General features: G+C 47.5%; 2 protein-coding genes across 8 annotated transcripts in view; one reads left to right on the top strand and one right to left on the bottom strand.

The window, feature by feature from the left end:
• The window catches only part of LOC146784205 (zinc finger MYM-type protein 1-like), a 282,641-nt gene extending 267,997 nt beyond the window's left edge, over nucleotides 1-14,644 (bottom strand). The window contains exon 1 of one of the 7 annotated variants that reach the window (XR_014970611.1): nucleotides 14,170-14,635. The gene's annotated coding sequence lies outside the window, so the exon portion shown is untranslated. Of the gene's footprint in view, nucleotides 1-14,169 lie in introns of all 7 variants that reach the window. The other 6 variants (XR_014970610.1, XR_014970608.1, XR_014970607.1 and 3 more) reach the window with 6 other exon arrangements.
• Nucleotides 14,224-20,872, top strand: part of LOC146784203 (uncharacterized) — a 211,469-nt gene continuing 204,820 nt past the window's right edge. The window contains exon 1 of the mRNA XM_085634238.1: nucleotides 14,224-14,799. Coding sequence (XP_085490364.1) covers nucleotides 14,328-14,799 — 472 coding nt within the window. The 5' untranslated portion in view covers nucleotides 14,224-14,327. The remainder of the gene's footprint in view (nucleotides 14,800-20,872) is intronic.

The following is a 20,872-nucleotide window of genomic DNA, read 5'->3' as shown; positions in this document are numbered from 1 at the left end:
GTGTAGTGGTGTTCGGGCAGTGTAGGGGTTCATACAGGGGGTGGTGTTTCAGGGTTTAGGGCAGTGCAGTGGTGTTCGGGCAGTGTAGGGGGTCGTGCTGGGGGTGGTGGTTTAGGGTAATGCAGTGGTGTTTGGGTAGTGTAGGGGGTCATGCTGGGGGTAGATTTAGGGTAGTGCAGTGGTGTTTGGGTAGTGTAGGGAGTTGTGCTGGGGGAGTGTTTTAGGGTAGTGCAGTAGTGTTTGGGTAGTGTAGGGGGGTCGTGCTGGTGGTAGGGTTTTAGGGTAGTGCAGTGGTGTTTGGGTAGTGTTGGGGGGTCATGCTGGGTGTAGTGGTTTAGGGTTGTGCAGTGGTGTTTGGGTAGTGTAGGGGGTACTGCTGGCGGTAGTGTTTTAGGGTTTAGGGTAGTGCAATGATGTTTGGGTAGTGTAGGGGGGTACTGCTGGGGGTAGTGTTTTAGGGTTTAGGGTAGTGCAGTGGTGTTTGGGTAGTGTAGGGGGTCGTGCTGGGGTAGTGTGTTAGGGTTTAGGGTAGTGCAGCGGTTTGTGTCATGTAGGGGGTCGTGTTTTAGAGTTTAGGGTAGTCAGTGGTCTTTGGGTAGTGTAGGGGGTTGTGCTGAGGGTCGTGTTTTAGGGTTTAGGGTAGTGCAGTTGTGTTCGGGTAGTGTAGGGGGTCATGCTGGGGGTAGTGTTTTAGGGTAGTGCAGTGGTGTTCGGGTAGTGTAGGGGGTCATGCTGGGGGGAGTGTTTTAGGGTTTAGGACAGTGCAGTGGTGTTCGGGTAGTGTAGGGGGTCGTGCTGGGGAGAGTTTTAGGGTTTAGGGCAGTGCAGTGGTGTTCCGGCAGTGTAGGGGTGGTGCTTTAGGGTTTAGGACAGTGCAGTTGTGTTCGGGCAGTGTATGGGTGGTGCAGGCAGTGGCGTTTCAGGGTTTAGGGCAGTGCAGTGGTGTCCGGGCAGTGTAGGGGGTCGTGCTGGGGGTGGTGTTTCAGGGTTTAGGGCAGTGCAGTGGTGTTCGGGCAGTGTAGGGGGTCGTGCAGGGGGTGGTGTTTCAGGGATTAGGACAGTACAGTGGTGTTCGGGCAGTGTAGGGGGTCGTGCTGGGGGTGGTGTTTCCGGGTTTAGGGCAGAGCAGTGGTGTTCAGGCAGTGTAGGGGGTCGTGCTGGGGGTGCTGTTTCAGGGTTTAGGGCAGAGCAGTGGTGTTCAGGCAGAGTAGGGGGTCTTGCTGGGTGTGGTGTTTCAGGGTTTAGTGTAGGGGTTCGTGCTGGGGGTGGTGTTTCAGGGTTTAGGGCAGAGCAGTGGTGTTCAGTCAGAGTAGGGGGTCTTGCTGGGGGTGGTGTTTCAGGGTTTAGGGCAGTGTAGGGGGTCGTGCTGGGGCTGGTGTTTCAGGGTTTAGGGCAGTGGTGTTCAGGCAGTGTAGGGGGTCTTGCTGGGGGTAGTGTTTCAGGGTTTAGGGCAGTACAGTGGTGTCTGGGCAGTGTAGGGGGTCGTGCTGGGGGTGGTGTTTCAGGGTTTAGGGCAGTGCAGTGGTGTCTGGGCAGTGTAGGGGGTCATGCAGGGGCTGGTCTTTCAGAGTTTAGGGCAGTGCAATGGTGTTCTGGCAGTGTAGGGGGTCTTGCTGGGGGTAGTGTTTCAGGGTTTAGGGCAGTGCAGTGGTGTCTGGGCAGTGTAGGGGGTCTTGCTGGGGGTAGTGTTTCAGGGTTTAGGGCAGTGCAGTGGTGCCTGGGCAGTGTAGGGGGTCGTGCTGGGGCTGGTGTTTCAAGGTTTAGGGTAGTGCAGCAGTATTTGGGCAGTGTAGGGGGTGGTGTTTTAGGGCAGTGCACTGGTGTTCGGGGAGTGTAGGGGATGGTGTTTCAGGGTTTAGGGCAGTGCAGTGGTGTTCAGGCAGTGTAGGGGGTGGTGTTTCAGGGATTAGGGCAGTGCAGTGGTGCTCGGGCAGTGTAGGGGTCGTACAGGGGGTGGTGTTTCAGGGTTTAGGGCAGTGCAGTGGTGTTCAGGCAGTGTAGGGGGTCGTGCTGGGGCTGGTGTTTCAGGGTTTAGGGCAGTGCAGTGGTATTCGGGCAGTGTTGGGGGTCATGCTGGGGGTAGTGGTTTAGGGTTTAGGGTAGTGCAGTGGTGTTTGGGTAGTGTAGGGGGCTGTGCTGGGGGTAGTGTTTTAGGGTTTAGGGCAGTGCAGTGGTGTTCGGGTAGTGTAGGGGGTCGTGCTGGAGAGATTTAGGGTTTAGGGCAGTGCAGTGGTGTTCCGGCAGTGTAGGGGTGGTGCTGGGGGTGGTGTTTTAGGGTTTAGGGCAGTGCAGTGGTATTCGGGCAGTGTAGGGGGTAGTGCTGGGGGTGGTGGTTTAGGGTAATGCAGTGGTGTTTGGGTAGTGTAGGGGTCGTGCTGGGGGTAGGGTTTAGGGTAGTGCAGTGGTGTTTGGGTAGTGTAGGGGTCGTGATGGGGGGTGGTTTAGGGTAGTGCAGTGGTGTTTGGGTAGGGTAGGGGGTCGGGTTTTAGGGTAGTGCAGTGGTGTTTGGGTAGTGTTGGGGGTCATGCTGGGGGTAGTGGTTTAGGGTAGTGCAGTGGTCTTCGGCTAGTGTAGGGGGTCATGCTGGGGGTAGTGTTTTAGGGTAGTGCAGTGGTGTATGGGTAGTGTAGGGGGTCATGCTGGGGGGAGTGTTTTAGGGTTTAGGACAGTGCAGTGGTGTTCGGGTAGTGTAGGGGTCGTGCTGGGTAGAGTTTTAGGTTTTAGGGCAGTGCAGTGGTGTTCCGGCAGTGTAGGGGTGGTGCTGAGGGTGGTTTAGGGTTTAGGACTGTGCAGTTGTGTTCGGGCAGTGTATGGGTGGTGCAGGCAGTGGTGTTTCAGGGTTTAGGGCAGTGCAGTGGTGTCCGGGCAGTGTAGGGGGTCGTGCAGGGGGTGGTGTTTCAGGGTTTAGGCCAGAGCAGTGGTGTTCGGGTAGTGTAGGGGGTCGTGCTGGGGCTGGTCTTTCAGGGTTTATGGCAGTGCAATGGTGTTCAGGCAGTGTAGGGGGTTGTGCTGGGGCTGGTCTTTCAGGGTTTAGGGCAGTGCAATGGTGTTCGGGCAGTGTAGGGGGTCGTGCTGGGGAATGGTGGTTTAGGGCAGTGCAGTGGTGTTTGGGCAGTGGAGGGGGTCATGCTGGGGGTGGTGTTTCAGAGTTTAGGGCAGTGCAGTGGTGTTCAGGCAGTGTAGGGGGTCTTGCTGGGGGTGGAGTTTCAGGGTTTAGGGCAGTGCAGTGGTGTTTGGGCAGTGTAGGGGGTCATGCTGGGGCTGGTGTTTCAGGGTTTAGGGCAGTGCAGTGGTGTTCGGGCAGTGTAGGGGTCGTGCTGGGGGTGGTGTTTCAGGGTTTAGGGCAGAGCAGTGGTGTTCGGGCAGAGTAGGGGGTCTTGCTGGGGGTGGTGTTTCAGGGTTTAGGGCAGTGGTGTTCGGGCAGTGCAGGGGGTCGTGTTGGGGCTGGTGTTTCTGGGTTTAGGGCAGAGCAATGGTGTTTGAGCAGTGTAGGGGGGTCGTGCTGGGGGTGGTGTTTCAGGGTTTAGGGCAGTGGCGTTCGGGCAGTCTAGGGGGTCTTTCTGGGGGTGATGTTTCAGGGTTTAGTGCAGTTGTGTTCGGGCAGTGTAGGGAGTCGTGCTGGGGCTGGTGTTTCAGGGTTTAGGGCAGTGCAGTGGTGTTCTGGCAGTGTAGGGAGTCGTGCTGGGGCTGGTGTTTCAGGGTTTAGGGCAGTGCAGTGGTGTTTGGGCAGCGTAGGGGTCGTGCTGGGGGTGGTGTTTCAGGGTTTAGGGCAGTGCAATGGAGTTTGGGCAGTGTAGGGGGTCACGCTGGGGGTAGTGTTTCAGGGTTTAGTGCAGTGTGTTCGTGCAGTGTAGGGGTTATGCTGGGGTAGTGTTTTAGCGTTTAGGGCAGTGCAGTGGTGTTTGTGTAGTGACCGCACATGCGCTACGTCGTTAAGCGAGACCTAAAAAGCATTGCACCAAGATGGCTGCCCAACACTTCCTGGATTGAAGTGTTGGCAGCCAATGCGAATATTGATGAAAATATATTTTAAAATGTATATATTTGTACAAACTCGCCAGTCACTCACACTCATGTATGCACTCACAAACTCACTCAGACACTTATACACCCTTTCACATACCCACTCACACACATACATTCAATCACATACCCATTCAGACACTCATGCACCCACTCACCGATTAAGGTACCCATGCACCCACTTACAGACTCAAACAGAGTGATGCACCCATGTACAGACCCACTCAGAGACTCATGGTCCTACTAAGAGACCCACTCATAGACTCATGGGTACAGTCTCATACTCACTTAGTGACTCTTACACCCACTCCCTCTAGACTCCCTCTACGGCATCTTTAAAAACAGAAAAGAAAGCTCTATGGATGAACGCTCTTGTTTGACGGCACCTACCTGCTGCCAGGTACCATTCGTGGTTGGTTCCGATACTTTGCAGACTTCTCCACGGACTGCCTTGCACTGATTAATGCTACTACATTGTTTTTTTTCTGCAGGGGGTCGTATGCGTTTGACTATGTCTGTGACTTTGGTTTGTGCTCAACCCCTATATTTGTCTGTTGCACTTATATGCTCTTCTATTTCCTTTTGCGTTGGCAGATCATATTGCTCCTCTATCTGTTCCAGTATCTTGCTTCTCACTGTTGTTTTTTACCTGCAACTCTATTTGTACCTTGATCATCTGTAAAGCGCTCCGATACCCGCTTGGGTCACGTCCGTGCTATATAAAACTTTATATGAATAAAAGAAATAAACTCACAGACCCACCTGGGCAGTCATATACCCACTCACAGACCCACTCAGATGCTTAGGCACCCACTTACAGACTCACTTGGAGAGTCACACACCCATTTACAGACCCACTCAGAGACTCACACTCTAACTTATAGACCCACTCACTCACGTATGTACTCACAGACCCACTGAGACACTCATACAGCCACTTACAGATCCACTCAGACAGTCACACACCTACTCACACACACATAAAGTTGCAGTCCCTCTCAGAGACTTATGCACTTAGTCACTCAGTCATACAACCAGAGGCTCACACACCCACTCACAGACTTACTCAGATATACATGCACCCAGTCAAGACTCCTGCATCCACTCACAGACCCACCTAGACACCGGTTCTCCCAGTGGCAGACCCACTCAGACACTGATACATGTACCCATTCATTCACCTACTCAGAGATGTATGCTCTCACTCACAGACCCTTTGACACTCATATTCACCCACGGATACACTCAGACACACACACCCATACAGTCACTCACAAAGTCATTCATAGACCCACTCAGAGACTTATGCAGACAGTTAGTTATATACTCAGGGCCAGATGTACGACCATTGGATTCAGCGCCTCGCAATTTGTGACAAATTGCTATTCAAAAAAATCCAATGTGCAACAGTGTGTTTAACACTGTTTGCGATTCCCAATGGGGTCGCAAATTGCGAGGCTCATGAATATTAATGAGCCTCTCGCAATTTGCGAGCTTATTGGGAATGACAGGCCCTCCCAGGGATGGTGGCCTGCTGGGCTCAGCAGACCACCATGTCTGGGACTGCTTTTAAATAAAGCAGTTTTTTTCAAAAAATGCAGCCCGTATTCCTTAAAGGAAAACGGGATGCATTTTAAAACAAAAAATTAAACACAAAAGTGGACCGAAAGCAACCAATAAGGCACCAATCACATAAAGTCACAAATTAGAGTCAGGCAATACAAAGCAATTGTGTGCAAGTCTCCAAAAGAGGCAACAAAATGAATAAAACTATATCAGAGCTGCACCACTTTAAAAAAATATATATATCAAATTCATGTAAATAGTAAATGTTCAATGAAGCAACGAAGCAGTTGTACAAAGATCTAGTTCTCTTCTTTATTAGTTAATTCCTTAAAGACAAACAGCCAACACGTTTCGTCCCTAGGCACAGGACTTTTTAAGGGAATTGAAAATTCTAAATAGACCTATTGGTGTCATTGGATGTGGTAGCAACCTTGAGCATATGTGTGGTCTGGCAAAGGTGGCGGTCACACCAATGCGTGAAGCTCATCTGTTAAGCTAGCGAATGATCCATTTAGATAAGGAGGATAAAAGGCCCAATATGAATCCAAATTCTTTGTGTGCATTAGAGATCAGCAGCAATTAGTATAACACGCGTGGTATGATAGCTACAATCATGTACTATTATTTATGCAATCGGCGCTCCCTTAGACATATCCACAGCTTGGAAAGTGTACTTCTTCATAGGGAGAAGTGTCACACTGCATGGTGTATCGTGTTGGATGTTGGTCTTTAAGGAATGAACTAAAAAAGAAGCGAAAACTAGATCTTTGTACAACTGCTTCATTGAACATTTACTATTTACATGAATTTGATCTTGTTTGAAAGTGGTGCAGCTCTGATATAGTTTTTTTTTTTTTTTAATTAAACATTTCCGTTACATTTTTTAGGGGCAGGTAGTGGTCCCTGGGACCACTGCCTGCCCTTAAAAAATATTTTTAGAGACAGTCACAAAGTGGAAGGGAAATTGCGACTGCATTACCACCGTCTTGAAGAGGGTGGTAATTTGCAAGTGTTTTTGCGACCGCAAGTGGTTGCAAAACATTCAAACATGGGGTTGCGGTCGCTATTAGGAATGCAAAAAAAGGTCGTACATCTGGCCCTCAGAGACTCATGTACCCATGCACAGTCACACTCAGACTCACACACCCACTGACAGAACCACTCAGACTGCCAGTCATAGACCCATTGAGAGACTCATACACTCACAGATCTACTCACTAATGCACCCACTCACTCACCTGTTCAGACACCCACTTATGCATTCATGTATCCATTCACAGATCCAGTCAGACAGTCATATACTTACAAATACACAAAGGCACTCATGCACCTACTCACAGACTAAGTGAGAGACTTAAGCAACCAATCACAGACCCATTGTGACACTGATGCACCCACTCATAGATGTATTGAGGCAGTCACGCATTTCGTTACAGAAGTATTGATAGACTGATGCATCGTCTCACTGTATAAGTATTTGAGGGGACCTGTGAATGAGAGACTTAGTGATACAGTGATGCATGCAATCTTAGATTACATTGAAAAAGTTATGCACTGTGTTATAGAGATATTAAGGGAGTTGAACACGTTTTTATACAGTCATTTAGATAGTACTGTGTTGGTTATTATTCATTTTGAACTTATAAGTTTTGAATGTGGTGGTGGGCTATTTAATGTCTGCATTTGTTTTGCCAATTTACAACGTATTTGAGGTGATCTCAGCTACTGATATCCTTGCTATGCCTGGTATCATTGTGAACGGAAAATCGGTTTAAATGGTTGTTTTCATGCAATCTCCCTACAAAAATATGACTTTAGGCAGTACAGTAATAAACCCCTAATAGGCAAAATAATTTAAAATGTGTGCATATATTTGTTTTGCACCTCCTAAAAAAGGCGTGATTGAAGTGTAGTTGCAATAACGGGAAGCAGGGTTCAAACACAGTTTTTAAAAAGGTTACTACAAATGTGTACAAATATGTTTTCAAAGCAGTGATGTGGTTAGTAATGTTAGAATGAATTGTGATGTCATCAGTGATGTCACTGACCATGTCATAAGTAATGTAATATGTGAAGTAATAAGCAGTGCATTGCAGGGGCGCAAGTTATAGTTAGCTCAGCTATCTATAACTGCTAAATTTCTCTGGTTTTGTAGTGAAATTCCAGCCTAACTATAACATCCCTGTAACCATTATTGTTTTCAGCGAATTTCTATGGCTTCTATTTTATTCTATTTCCTAACTATAATGTCCCTGTGACCTTTGTTTTTTTCAGTGAGTTTCTAAGGTTTTTTAAATGCTAATTCCTAACTATAACGTCCCTGTAACCTTTGGTTTTTTCACCCGAAAAAATAAATATACATACACTACATGTCCCATCAGGCAGTAAATCAGAAAGCACTGAGCGACTCCCACAAGGGGCCATTATCCAATTAAAAGATGCCTTGCATTTAATTGCAGAAAGCGTCCGCTGCGTCATTTGTATGCAAGATTGCCTTTGTGAAAGCGATGCAGAGCCATGAAACGCTTCAGGCAAAGAAAATGCTGGCAGAAGTATCAGGCAAGCTGATTGTGAATGCCGGATGGCAGGCAAGCTGTAGAGTGCTTCCCTGAGCATTCGATGAAATATATATATATATATATATATATATATATATATATAATCTACTGGCGGTCGCCAGTAGATAGTTATAGTTAGGACCATGTTTCCATAGGAAATCCGCAACATTCTATTTGGAATAACTTTGGCGCCGATTGACGAATCCTCGCGAAATTCTCAAAATAGGTGGGGCGCTCCGCTCCGCTCCTACCCTGAAAGTCTCGGGGGGATTCGTCAAGCGGGGGCTGAGAAAAAGGGGGGGTCCCAAAACGTGTTTTCCCCATGCATTTTTCCATAGGACCTTTAGTCCGAGCTACAGCCCGAACGGCTGAACAGAATTACTTGAAATTTGGCAGAGAGGTAGCCCTCAGGTCAGGGATGTGCCTTTTGAAGGTCTCGTGTAAATCTGTTCAGTATTTCCTGAGAAAATAGCATTTAAATCAATATATATATCTATGGGCGCGCTCCGAGCGCGTACCGTAAGCTTACCGTACGCGCACGCTGCCGTGCGCGAGCGCGATTCTGATTGGTTGTTAGATCTCAGTAAACATTCGAATCGGTCGAAACCAGGAAGTGTCGGCCGCCATTTTGTCTCTCGCAGTCTGAGGGGGTGAAAAACAAAGGTGGATAACGTGAAAAGGGGGCAGGCTGGACAGTTCCTGACGCCCTAGCCTTTGTCAGGGGGTCCCAGAAGGACCCCCAAGGGCAAAAATTAATTTTAATTTTTTTTCAAAAAATCGCCGAATGCGCGTAGCGTACGCGCACGGCGTAAACGGAGAAATTCCGCGAGGAGAAATTCCGCGAACTTCGCGTAACTATTATGCGTACCGTGCGCGCGCGGCAAAAAAAAAATTTCAAAAAGGAAAACTTAAAAAACAATTAAAAAAATTGTGAGGTAAGGTTGGCTCTTAAAAGAGCCGTTGGGTTAATACAGGGATGGAGGAAAGAAAGAATGGGAATATTATGAGCGTCTACAAACGTGCTGGTCTATCTTATTGTTAATAAGGGAAACACTGGTCTCCCCAAAAACAATAAGACCACAACACGTTGTACACCTCATTGCAACCCTCCCAAATCGAGGGTTAACGTCCAGAGGAGCAGAAGAAGGTGATGCTCCCACCTCAGAGGAAGGGCTCAGCTGAGCTGCCGATGATGTACTCGGCTGAGCTTCTGAGGTTGGGCTCAGGTGACTTACTGAAGAGTTTTCTCCAGTATGTCGAGCAAAGGTCCTGGGATGTCTATCCCTAAGGTGTCTCTTCATAGAGTGATTTCCAAAGGAATACTTCTTCCTTGGATCTCCTCTAGATAAAACACGGTCACAAAGTGTGCAAGTGACCAATGGAGCATTGACCTTTTTCTGCCCCTCTGGAAAAGTAAAATACTCCCACACAAAAGAATCATTTTGTTTCCTCCTTCTCTGTCTGATGATGGTGCTGCTAGGCTCACTCTCAGAAGAGGTCTGCTGCTCTGCCATTGTATCTCAATGTCAATTCAGCTCCTTCTCCTAGGGGATCTCAAGCAGTAATGAGGGGAATGGGTGTGGTGTGGGAAGTTTCTGGAACTGAAAATAGTTTCAACCAATGAAAAGTGTTCTTTGTGGATCACATGACCTACCGTGCGCGCTCCGTAAGCTTACGGTACGCGCTCGGAAACAAGTACGCATGCGCGAACGTGACGCTTACGGAGCGCTTACGGAGCGCGTACGTAAGACGCACTCGCGCATGCGCATTACACGCCCCTGCGTAACCGCGACGTTGCTTCCACGCAACGCGCATGCGTGTACGCGTACGTATCACGTAAGCGCACTGTACTTATGACGTACGGAGCGCGTAGCATCAGCTTACCGTACGCGCATCGTATCACGTAAGCGCACCGTACTTATGACGTACGGAGCGCGTAGCGTCAGCTTACCGTACGTGCACGGAAAAAAATGCATAAAAAAAAAATTAACCATTCCATAATGCAGGATATAGTACATATATTATTTTATACATAGGTTTACCAAAAATCTCCCAAAAAAATTTGCATTTAAAAAACCGTACAAATTCACTGAAAAAACCATAGGTTTCACACACGTTATAGTTAGGAATTAGCATTTAAAAAACCTTGCAAATTCACTGAAAAAACCATAGGTTTCACACATGTTATAGTTAGCTGGACATTTCACTCGTAAAAAACTAATGAAATTCCCCCGTTATAGTTAGTGCAGGCAACTATAACTCACACGACCGCAATCCTCTGTTGATGCTAATACTGTATCTTTAGCTATACATATATTACAAATATTTATTTTTCATAAAGACACATATGTCATCAGTGATGTAATATCTGACATCATAAGCAGAGGATTGCGGTCGCGTGAGTTATAGTTGCCTGCACTAACTATAACGGGGGAATTTCATTGGTTTTTTACGAGTGAAATGTCCAGCTAACTATAACATGTGTGAAACCTATGGTTTTTTCAGTGAATTTGCAAGGTTTTTTAAATGCTAATTCCTAACTATAACGTGTGTGAAACCTATGGTTTTTTCAGTGAATATATATATAGCCAGTGGGTAGTTATATTTAGGACCTAGTTTCCATAGGAAGAACGTTTTTTCATTTGCCAGTAACTTTTGTACCATTTGACAAATCCTAATGAAATTTTAGAAACTAATACAACACTCCGTTCGGCTGCGGTCTTGAAAGTTTTGTAGTGATCCGTCAAATGGAAGTCGAGAAAAGGGGGGGTCCCAAAACACATTTTAACCATGTTAATTCCCATAGGACATTTAGACACAGCTACAGCCCGAACTGCTGAACGGAATTACACAACATTTGGCAGGAAGGTAGATGTTGGTCTAGGGAAGTGCCTTTTTGTAATTTGGTGCAAATCCCTTCAGTAGTTTTAGAGCTAATAACCGAAATCCAAACTTGTGTGTGTATATATATAGGGAAGCGGAGGATTCGAGTCCTCTTCTGTTCTCGTGCTGAGATCTGATTGTCTGCCCACTTCAAACCAGGAAGTGTTGGCAGCCATCCTGGGGGTCAGCTTGAGCCAAATTCCCACAAAAACATATTTTTTAAAAAGAAGAGGGCAGGGAAGAAATACGCTGATTAACCAAGGTCTCTTGGGGTGGTCCCACAGGCCCCAAATCGTTTTTTTCTTTCAGCAGGAGTTGTGCTGGATCTGCGGATCCCACAGCTAATTCTGAAAAAACAAAGCATGGGCTCCCGTGCTTTGTTAGTAATCACCCCCGGGTGGGGCAGGTCCCGGGGGCATGTGCCTAAAAAAATAGGGGGGACGCCAGGACCCGCCCCTCCTGGGACTTAATGTCCCAGGGACCACCACCTCCCCGGGGCTTATTTAGTTTAAAACGGGGGCCCTCTCAGTCCCCCCCCGGGTGCTGAGGACCACCACCTTCCTGGGGCCACATGCCAAAATAAAAATGAGGTTACCATACACTTGGGAATGTCCCTTCTTACAAATATATTGGGAGGTGGTTACCAGGTGGTTGGCGAGGTATGTGGGATTGCCCTAGCGCTATCCCCCAAGATATGTCTGCTCAATACGTGGGACGCCACAGACTTCATTCGCATGGACCAACTGTGGGCAGCCACTGGCTTTATACTAGCTAAGCATAATATTGCCCATAGATGGGGGTTTCTGAGCCACCAACAATAGTAGAATGGGAGCGGGGTGTTGAAAGGTGCATGTTGACTGAACGAGCGGTCTATACGACTAGAGGATGCCCCAAAAAAGGGGCTAAGGTATGGGGGAAATGGAATATGTATTGAGGCAACATCTGCACCTCCCGGTCAGCACAAGGACATGGGCTGGCAATGTTAATGGATGACATAATTCCTGAACTGGGAGAGGGAGGCGATACTTGGGATGTCCAGTGCTGAATTGTAATCACCTGTTCATGATCTGATGCATAAGGTTGTATTGTAATATGTCACTCCAATAAGTGTCAATTAAAAGAATTTTAAAAAAATGAATGAGGAAGGGGGGATCTCCAACCCCCCTGCCCTGGGGTCCACTACAACCCTGGGCCATGATCAATTTGAATTGGGGGGCATAAGATACCCACCTGGGCCCGGGGACCACCACTTCCTCCGGGCCATCTACTTTTTAAAAATTTGGGAGGGGGGCCATGCATCTCCTCTGCCAGGCCATTCTCAGCCCCAGGGACCGCTACCTCCGTGGGGCAGACCCTACAAATTAGAAAGGAGGAGGTGCGCCCTGGAGCTATAGATGGCCCTAGGTACCGCCACCCCCGGGACATAGAGGTTTGCTGTGGCTTGGCGGGAGCTTTACCACTCCTGCCAAGCCACAGCAAACACTTTGCTTCTAGCAAGTGAGAGCCTTAAAAATGCTCTAGTTTGTTATAGGCAGAACAGAATTGCTTTTAGACACAGTTGCATGTTTAGCAGCTCGCCATGTCTAAAAGCAATGGCGGCTTCCGCAAGAGGCGGCGAGCCGGCAGGGGACCATGAGGGCATTCTCCTCACAAGCCCCAAAGAAATTCATTGGGTGGCCTGTGTTCGACAAGGACACCCCGAATGGAGTCCAGGCCCCGGGGTATGGGGTCCCCTGGGTCCGAAATCAGCCCAGAGAAGGGTGGCCACCGGGGCCACATGGCCCCTTTCCCTAATAAAACAAAAAATATAAAAAATAAAAGCCGGCAAGTGGCAGGAGGCCCCACCCTTTTCAACTACCCCTCCTGTTACCTCGAGTAACTCCCACACTGCAGGATTGCCAAGAGGTCATCAGAGGCCCGCCCCCTTTGTCCACCACTCTGCAAATACGCCTCCTGTCATGCTACTGGTTGGAGGATGAAGTCCCTTTGGCTGCTGAATGTCCTTGGGGGCAAACAACCCCTCCTGTTACCTCCAGTAAGTCCCACACAGTGGGATTGCTGAGAGGCCTTCAGAGGCAACACCCTCTTTCTCCACCATTCTGCAAACACGCCTCCTGGTGCACTGCTGGTTGGGGAATGAAGTCCCCTTGGATGCTGAGGGTCCTTGGGGGCCAGGAACCCCTCCTATTACCACCAGTAAGTTCCACACATCAGGACTGCTAGGAGCTGGTCGTAGGCCCCATCCCCTTTCTCCACCATTCTGAAAACGCACCTCCTAATGCACTACTGGTTGGGGGATGAAATCCCCCTGAATGTTGAGGGTCTTTGGGGTCCAAGAACCGCTCCTGAGACCACCAGTAAGTCCCACACAGTGTGATTGTTGAGAACTGGTCAGAGTCTCCGCCACCATTCTTCAAATTCGCCTCCTGATACATTGCTGGTTGCGGGGTGAATTCCTTTTGCATGCTGAGGGACCTTGGGGCCATGAAGCCCTCATGTTACCTCCAGTAAGTGCCATACAGCGGGATTCATGAGAGCTGGTAGGGGGCCCTGCCTCCTTTCTCCACCAATCTGCAAACGCGACAACTAGTTAATAAACCATAAAAATTCACAAAAATTAGAGACATTTAGGTTAGGAAACAGAATTTGAAAAACCTTAGAAAGTCACTTAAAAAAAAACCAAAAGGTCAGAGACGTAATAGTTCGGAATTACAGCTGAATCCCCACTTGCCAACTGTCAATGACATGGTAAATTACTTAGAGTGTCTAGGAATAAATCATCCTGCATTCACACAGCTCACACTACACTCACACAGGTTCATGAGTCATCCTCTGCTCACACAAGCTCACCTTTTACTCTCCTGATCCACTCATAAGAACAGCCTGGTCACTAAGTTCTCACATGGGCACAGCAATCAAACCTCTAACCCTGCACTTAAGCAGGCATTCCTATTTGAAAAATTACATTTTGGTTTTGCAGGGCAAGATGGCGGTCGTCTGAGACCGTAGGTGCGCACAGAGTGCTGAGGGCTGCAGATGTCGGGAACGCTGCCTTAAACTACTCGTAAGCGGACTATGAAAACTGCACGGTGCTGCCCAGAAACACATTGCCCCCAAAAGATTGGCAGTGAGTACTTACAACTCCTAGGCACTGTGATCGGTCTCTCCGTTCTACGTTGTATCGCCAGGATCACGGAGGGGAGGTCTGAGGCTCGTCGGGAAGGCCCCCATCTGCAGACGGTGCTGGGGAGAGAAGTGGACTCCGTGGAGACGATCGGGACTGCTGAGGGTGCTGAGATGGGTCCCAAGGCTGCAGCGGGGGCCAGGGCTAAGGCGGCCAAACAGATGCCCGGGATCGAATCTGGAGATGCGGCCGTAGAAGCTCCGGCGAGCGCACTGGAATCTCCAGCTCAGACTCCGCGGCAAGGAGGACGTCGTGGGACATTAGCTGACCCGGATCTGGAAAAGAAAGGAAGAGGCGGGACAACACAGAGAGGACGCCCAGCCGGCCCATCGGTTGTGGATCTACTGAGAGGCCCTCCCGGGAGACTAGGTCCGGGTCGTGAAGGGAAGCTCAGGGGGAAGGCTTGTCCCGAAGTAAGCCCGGATGCAGCGGTGAGCACATTACATGGAGTGCTTGCTGGAAGAGACCCGCTCCCTCAAGAACTCCAGCAGGAGCTGTCTGAACCGGGAGTGAGAACTCAGGCAACACAGAGGGAATTCAGCGAGGCGGTGAATGGACGCGACAACGGGACAGCTAACAACAAAGGTAGGCCTGAGGGCTCTTCATTTCAAACTCTGATGTCGTATCTCATGGGGGGACAGAAAAAACACCGATTTTGACTCCAACAGTGCAATCATCTGGGGTGACCAACTCAGAAAACGTAGGTAATGCAGGAAATACAGGCGTAGATGGAGGGGACTCTGGGGTTCAAGCAGATCATCATAATATCCTGAGTCTGCATCCCCAGGAGCAACTATCTAATGCCAATTTTAATCCAGTGACTGCCAATCATGCACTAGAAGCCAATGCCAGTAGCAATATTTACTGTGAACGCCAAACAGAGCCTGATAAGGAACCTAGCGAATTTTTTTTCTTCTGTCTCTGACGGCGACGAGTGGACAGAGGAGTCATCAGCTGACATCACAGACTTAATCTATAGTGATGAGGAAGAGATAGGTCGTCCCAAATGCAAAACTGTTCAGAGGAAAAAGAAAAAGTGTGGTGGAAAAGAGCTACTTTGGGATTATACTCCGACGAATCAACTTTCTAATCCTAAACTCATCTCCCAATCGGCTTCTGATCCATCTGAGTCAACCTCCCCAACTTTAGAGACTATCCTTCAGGCTATTTCCATGCACCGCGAGGAAACTCGCAAAGACAGTCGCAAGGCTCAGCTTGCCATGCGCAAGATGCAAGGGGTCGTTCGAAAACTAACGAAAACCTGCAGTTCATTTGGGGAACGCCGATCTGACCTTGAGTCTAGGATAGTCACCACGGAGACTGACGTTGCCTCAACCCACGCGATGGTGGGATCCCACGAGGCACAGCTAGTGGATGTCAGATAGAAGTTGAAGGAGTTTGAAAATTTTCAATGGAGGTCGGGGTTCCCAAGGGGGTTGAGGGAGCAAATATACGCTCTTTCGTGGTTGATCTGCTGCAAGACTCTCTGCCGGAGCTAACTGGTTGGAATTGGGCTCTAGAGATCCAACGTGCCCATCGGGTCCCCTTTGTGCAGAAATTGCCTATAAGGGCAGGAGCTCTACCCCGTGCCATCCTAGTCTATTTCGGCAATTTTTTGTTACGCCAGGCTGTGTTTGAAAAAGCTCGGCCCGACGTTAAACGGTCCAGAAATGAGATTTCTTATTTTGTTCGCCCTAATTTCTGCCACTTTACTGTTGAAAGGCGGTGGCGATTACGGCAGCTTATTAAACCGTTCCACGATAAAAAGGCTCAAGCCTTTTTAAATAATCCAGCTAGTCTAAAAGTGATTTTTGATGGACAAACAAGGTTTTTTATGTCAGAAATAAAGGCTAAAGAGTACCTGGACGGGTTACCCAACTAAAGACAATTAACAAACAAAATGAAAATGTAACTTACAATTGTAGTATCTATTTGGGAGCACTATGGTGAGTCATTAATGAGTTAGGAACTTTGGCTGGAAGCAGCGTTTAGCTACGGTCCTTAGAATTAGGGCCCTTGCACTCAGCTGTGCCGCACATCCATCACGATCAGACTCAAGATTGTACTACCCAGACATCTAATATATGGGGTGTGGCTATTTTAGCAAAGACTACTATGGGAATGGCCAAACGGAAATTAGTGGATGCATTGGGTAGATGGGCAATCATTGAATTGGTTATGGGCGGCACGGTTTGTGCCATTTACAGCTCTAACCAGGACGATCCTCAGATATGAGGATTTTGAAGCAGAACTTGCCACCTGGCCAACCCCTTTGATTCTCTGTGGGGATTTGAATATCTCTCTGGACCATGGGATAGGGGTGTACACGGGTCGAAAGCCCAGGGTCTATAGGGCATTTAATTCTTTAAAAACTAGCCATGGCCTAGTAGATATCTGGGCTACAAAGAACTTCGACAATCCTGGGTATACGTATTTTTCCTGCCCACATAAAAAATACGTTGGATTGATTATTTCTTCTATACAAGGGATCTTGTTGAGCAAGCCAGGATTAAGAAACTCCCTAAAATAATCTCGGACCATAACCTCCTGATTTTAGAACTTGAAATAGCCAGTTTTAAAAGGCCGCGGAGTAGGTGGACTTTCGACAGGAAATTTCTCGTGAACAGGCGACTATATTACACATATGAAAAAGTGGGCACAGGAATTTTTTGATATAAATAGGTTTAGTGCTAGCAGGGGGGTGGTGTGGGACACATTCAAGGCGGCCCTTTGAGGCAAGACCATCTCTTTTGTTATTAGGTCTAGAAAGCAGCAGGAATTAAAAAATCAACAATTGATGCAAGATCTAGTTAGGGCTGAAGAGCACATTACGCAGATAGCACAGGGACTGGAGGGAGATCTAATCCAGTACCGAATTATTGCACTGAAAGCAGAGCTTACTAACTGGCTAAATCAGAAATCAGCTGAGGAGTATTAGTCGCACCGTAATAGTGTTTACGAAACCGGAGAACAAGTTTGCAGAAGGTTAGCGCTTCATACTAGGCAGAAGACAGCGTTAAGCGCTATATCCTTGATTAAAATTGATGGACAAGCCTATACCGATCCGGAAGTCATAATCAGGGAGTTTCAAAAATACTACCAGGTTCTCTATCAAGATGATATTAATAAAAGTCGAGAAGAGGTCTCTCAAGATATGGCAGGGCTGTTTGCAGGCATTACTATTGGTGAAGGGATGGACGGGCTCACAAGAGAGGAATTGGAGGCAGAAATTACACTTGAAGTTCAACTAGCATTGTCAAGACTGGCATCAGGAAAGGCAGCGTGCCCGGATTGTATACCTTGAGGTTTATAAAATCCTGGGATCAACTATTACACCTTTGCTTTTAGATCTGTTTAAGGGTACAGTGGAGCCCCCCCGGAGTCTTAGAAAGAGACCGCCATTGTAATTTTTCCTAAGAAAGGGAAACCGGTTGATAATCTATCGTCCTATCGCCCGATTTCCCTGATTAATTCTGACATAAAAATCTACTCAAAAATCTTGGCTAATCGGCTAGGGAGGGTCACACAACATCTGATTTCCCCATGGCAGCATGGGTTTATCCCGGGCAAAGGAACAGCGGACCATACCCGTAGAGTTGTTTCTCTTTTTGACATTATGTCCGGGGTGGGGGACCAGATGGCTATTATCCTTCGACGCAGAAAAAGCCTTCGATCGGGTGTCTTGGGAGTTTCTAAGGCTGATATTAGAACAGCACGGTATTGGCCCGCAGTTTGTAAAGGCTATCAAGGCAATGTATTATCAGCCAATAGCCCGACTACAACTACGGGGGGAATCTGGCAATATCAAAATATCAAGAGGGACTAGACAGGGCTGTCCCTGCTCCCCAATTTTATTTGCCTTATATATCAACCCCCTAGTTGACCAGCTGCTACAGACCAGGTGTATTACACCAATAATTACGGGTGGGTTCGAGACAAAAGTATTGGCTTACGCCGACGATATTGCGGTCCTTACTCCCAACTATGCAGAGGCGATTGAAGAAATCAGTAAGATTGCTGAGGCATATGGTCGTTTCTCTGGCTATGCTCTGAATGCTGGGAAAACAATAGTATTATGCACAGATAACCTTGATTTTAACGACTCTAGGAGAGCAACCTCAGCAGTGTACCTCGGAGTCCGAATAAGTGCCACGGTAGATGAAATTAGCAGAATTAATTTCATACCTTTGATCAAAAATATAGGGAATGATTTAAGGAGGGTTAACGGGCTGCACTTGTCTATTATCGGGAGGGGTAATTATTTAAAAATGACCATATTACCGAAAATATTGTATTTGTTTCGTTCTATACCATTGGCCGTAGATGATAATTTGAGGACACTGGAAACAATTTTCTCTAATTTAATATGGCAATATGGGAAGGTCAGAAGAGCACTCAAATATTTAGCATTGCCCCAGGATAGGGGAGGCCTCGCAGTTCCTAATATTATGTTGTATTACTGGGCAACCCTCTTATATCAGAAGGCTACCCTGCTATCGGTGAATAATACCAAGGAATCAGCGCAGGGCCCAAAAATACCCACAATTTATGAACTTTCGATGGGGAAGGAAGCTTCCGGGCTGCTATTGAGATAATTGGAACCCAGCTACTACAAGAAGGTGTGGTTTAAAGTAATATGTGGTTCGTGGAGAATTTAGAAGCAGGTCTCTAAGGTTATGGCAATCCCAAGAATCTCTAGATATACCCCTCTATGGCGATCATCACTTCTGCCTTACTTGGCTAATTTCTCCAGATTAAGAATGTCCTTTACCACATGGAAGCCAAAGATTAAACTGGAGGAGATCCCACTTTTAGAAGCAGTAGCCAGGGAAACTAGCAAAATTAGGGACTTTTATAAAATACTGGTTGATAAAAGCCCAGACGACCTGGAAAAAACTGAAGCATCCTGGGTAACGAAATTGGGAAACCCTGACGTGGATATCTACACGAGCCTTTCCCTAACTGCAAAAATGTTCTTAGCTTCGAATTTAAAAACTCAAATATATAAAACGATATTCAATCTCTACTTTACCTCTGCTAAACTTTACCAGTGGAAGAAGAGGGTTGATGACAAATGTCCTAGTTGTGGGTCTGGACCTGCCACTTTGATACATATGTTCTATGGTTGTGACAAGCTGGCCCTACTTAAAGAAGGCCCGTCAGGTTTTTGGGAAGTATTGTTTGGTTTTAGACCAGAATTAACCCCGACCCTGCTGATTCTCGGATATGATAGTACTCTGGGTCTCAGCATCGAACAAGAATATGGTTTGTTCCTGGGGGCAGCAGTATACAGGTTTTTATTGGCCACAAGATGGAAAGATCCTGAGCCACCAACCTTTCATATGTGGCTTGCTAGGCTCCTTGGGATATACAAACAAGAGATGTCTATATATGCTTGTAGAGGTAGACAGGCCAGGAACCGGGGCAGGAAGATCTGGGCACATATTGCTGAATGGAGTAGAGACGTGAGGATGAACTAGCTGAGCTTCTCCACGCACCCTAATTGATCATTCTGGGTAAACTGTACTGGAATGTCGGTTGTTCTTTCTTTTGTCTGTGTAAAATTCTCAATCCTCAACGATTTTCATACTTTGTAAACTGTCTCCATCTTAATTTAATGAACTTGTATGTATCTATATTTTTTTTCTGGATATGCTCAATAAAATAAATAAATAGGCATTCTTTTCGCCCTGCACTTACACCACTCACTGTCACTCAGCACTTTACACACCACACCTCTAACACTGCACCCATTAAACTACCCAGCGCTTGTGAACATGCACACATGTCTACAAATACAACCGTTGAATACCTGATCTTCCTGCAGTATGAGATGCCTATTCAGTTCCATCTATAGCTACAGGTCCTGTGCAAAAGGGGAGAGTGTACTAAGACTGTGGGATGGTACAGGAAAGAAGATTCAGCTGAGGCTTTCGGGCTGGTTTGAGAGGCAGGATCAGTCTTAGGTTGTGGGGATCAGCCAGGAGATAGTGATGAAAGCAGCCAAAGGCAGCAGGAGGGAAAGCAGCACAACAGGTGAAGGATGAAGCACTGCAACTGAGGCTGTGAGCTAGTGTGGAGGTTGACTGGTATTGCAGGTTAAGGGTGTTGTGCAGGCGGGGAAAAAAATTACAACTCAAGAGGCACTTGTTGGCCTTGCACTGAGCTCTATTGTCCTTCATAATAGCTAGTGTGATGAAAGGGAAGAGGGGTCAGCTTTGGCCAGACATGCTGTTTTTGCTACTTCTGAAGCCATGATGTAGATTAAAATCTGAGCCCTGTTGGCCTGCATAGCAGTTGCGGTCTGCAGGGAAAGGTACTGGAGGGCAGAGCGTGCCGAGGCTGCAGCTGTTGTTTGAGATGGGAGCAGGCCATGGGGGAACGTGTGAAATTTGGCAGTGTGAACTGAGGCTGTAGGTTGGTGCAGGAAGGGCTGGCATGAGGCTTTTGGGGCGCAGGACCACAGGCTAAGGCCTTAAGGCTAAAGCACTTCTGGAGTGCCCAGAAGGTTGGGCAAAACTAAAATTTTGTTCTGAATGTCACTAATTCAAATGGAGAAGAAATAACAGACTTGGATGTCAATGCATCATCACGCTGGACATAACCACCATTTTGGATGGTGGAAATCCCTTATTGGGATGCTCTTTTCACCATTTCT

This window comes from Triturus cristatus, chromosome 11, assembly GCF_964204655.1.
Source record: "Triturus cristatus chromosome 11, aTriCri1.1, whole genome shotgun sequence".
NCBI classification, from domain to species: Eukaryota; Metazoa; Chordata; class Amphibia; order Caudata; family Salamandridae; genus Triturus; species Triturus cristatus.
Note: the sequence above shows the minus strand (reverse complement) of the source record. Positions and strands in the feature narration are given on the sequence as shown.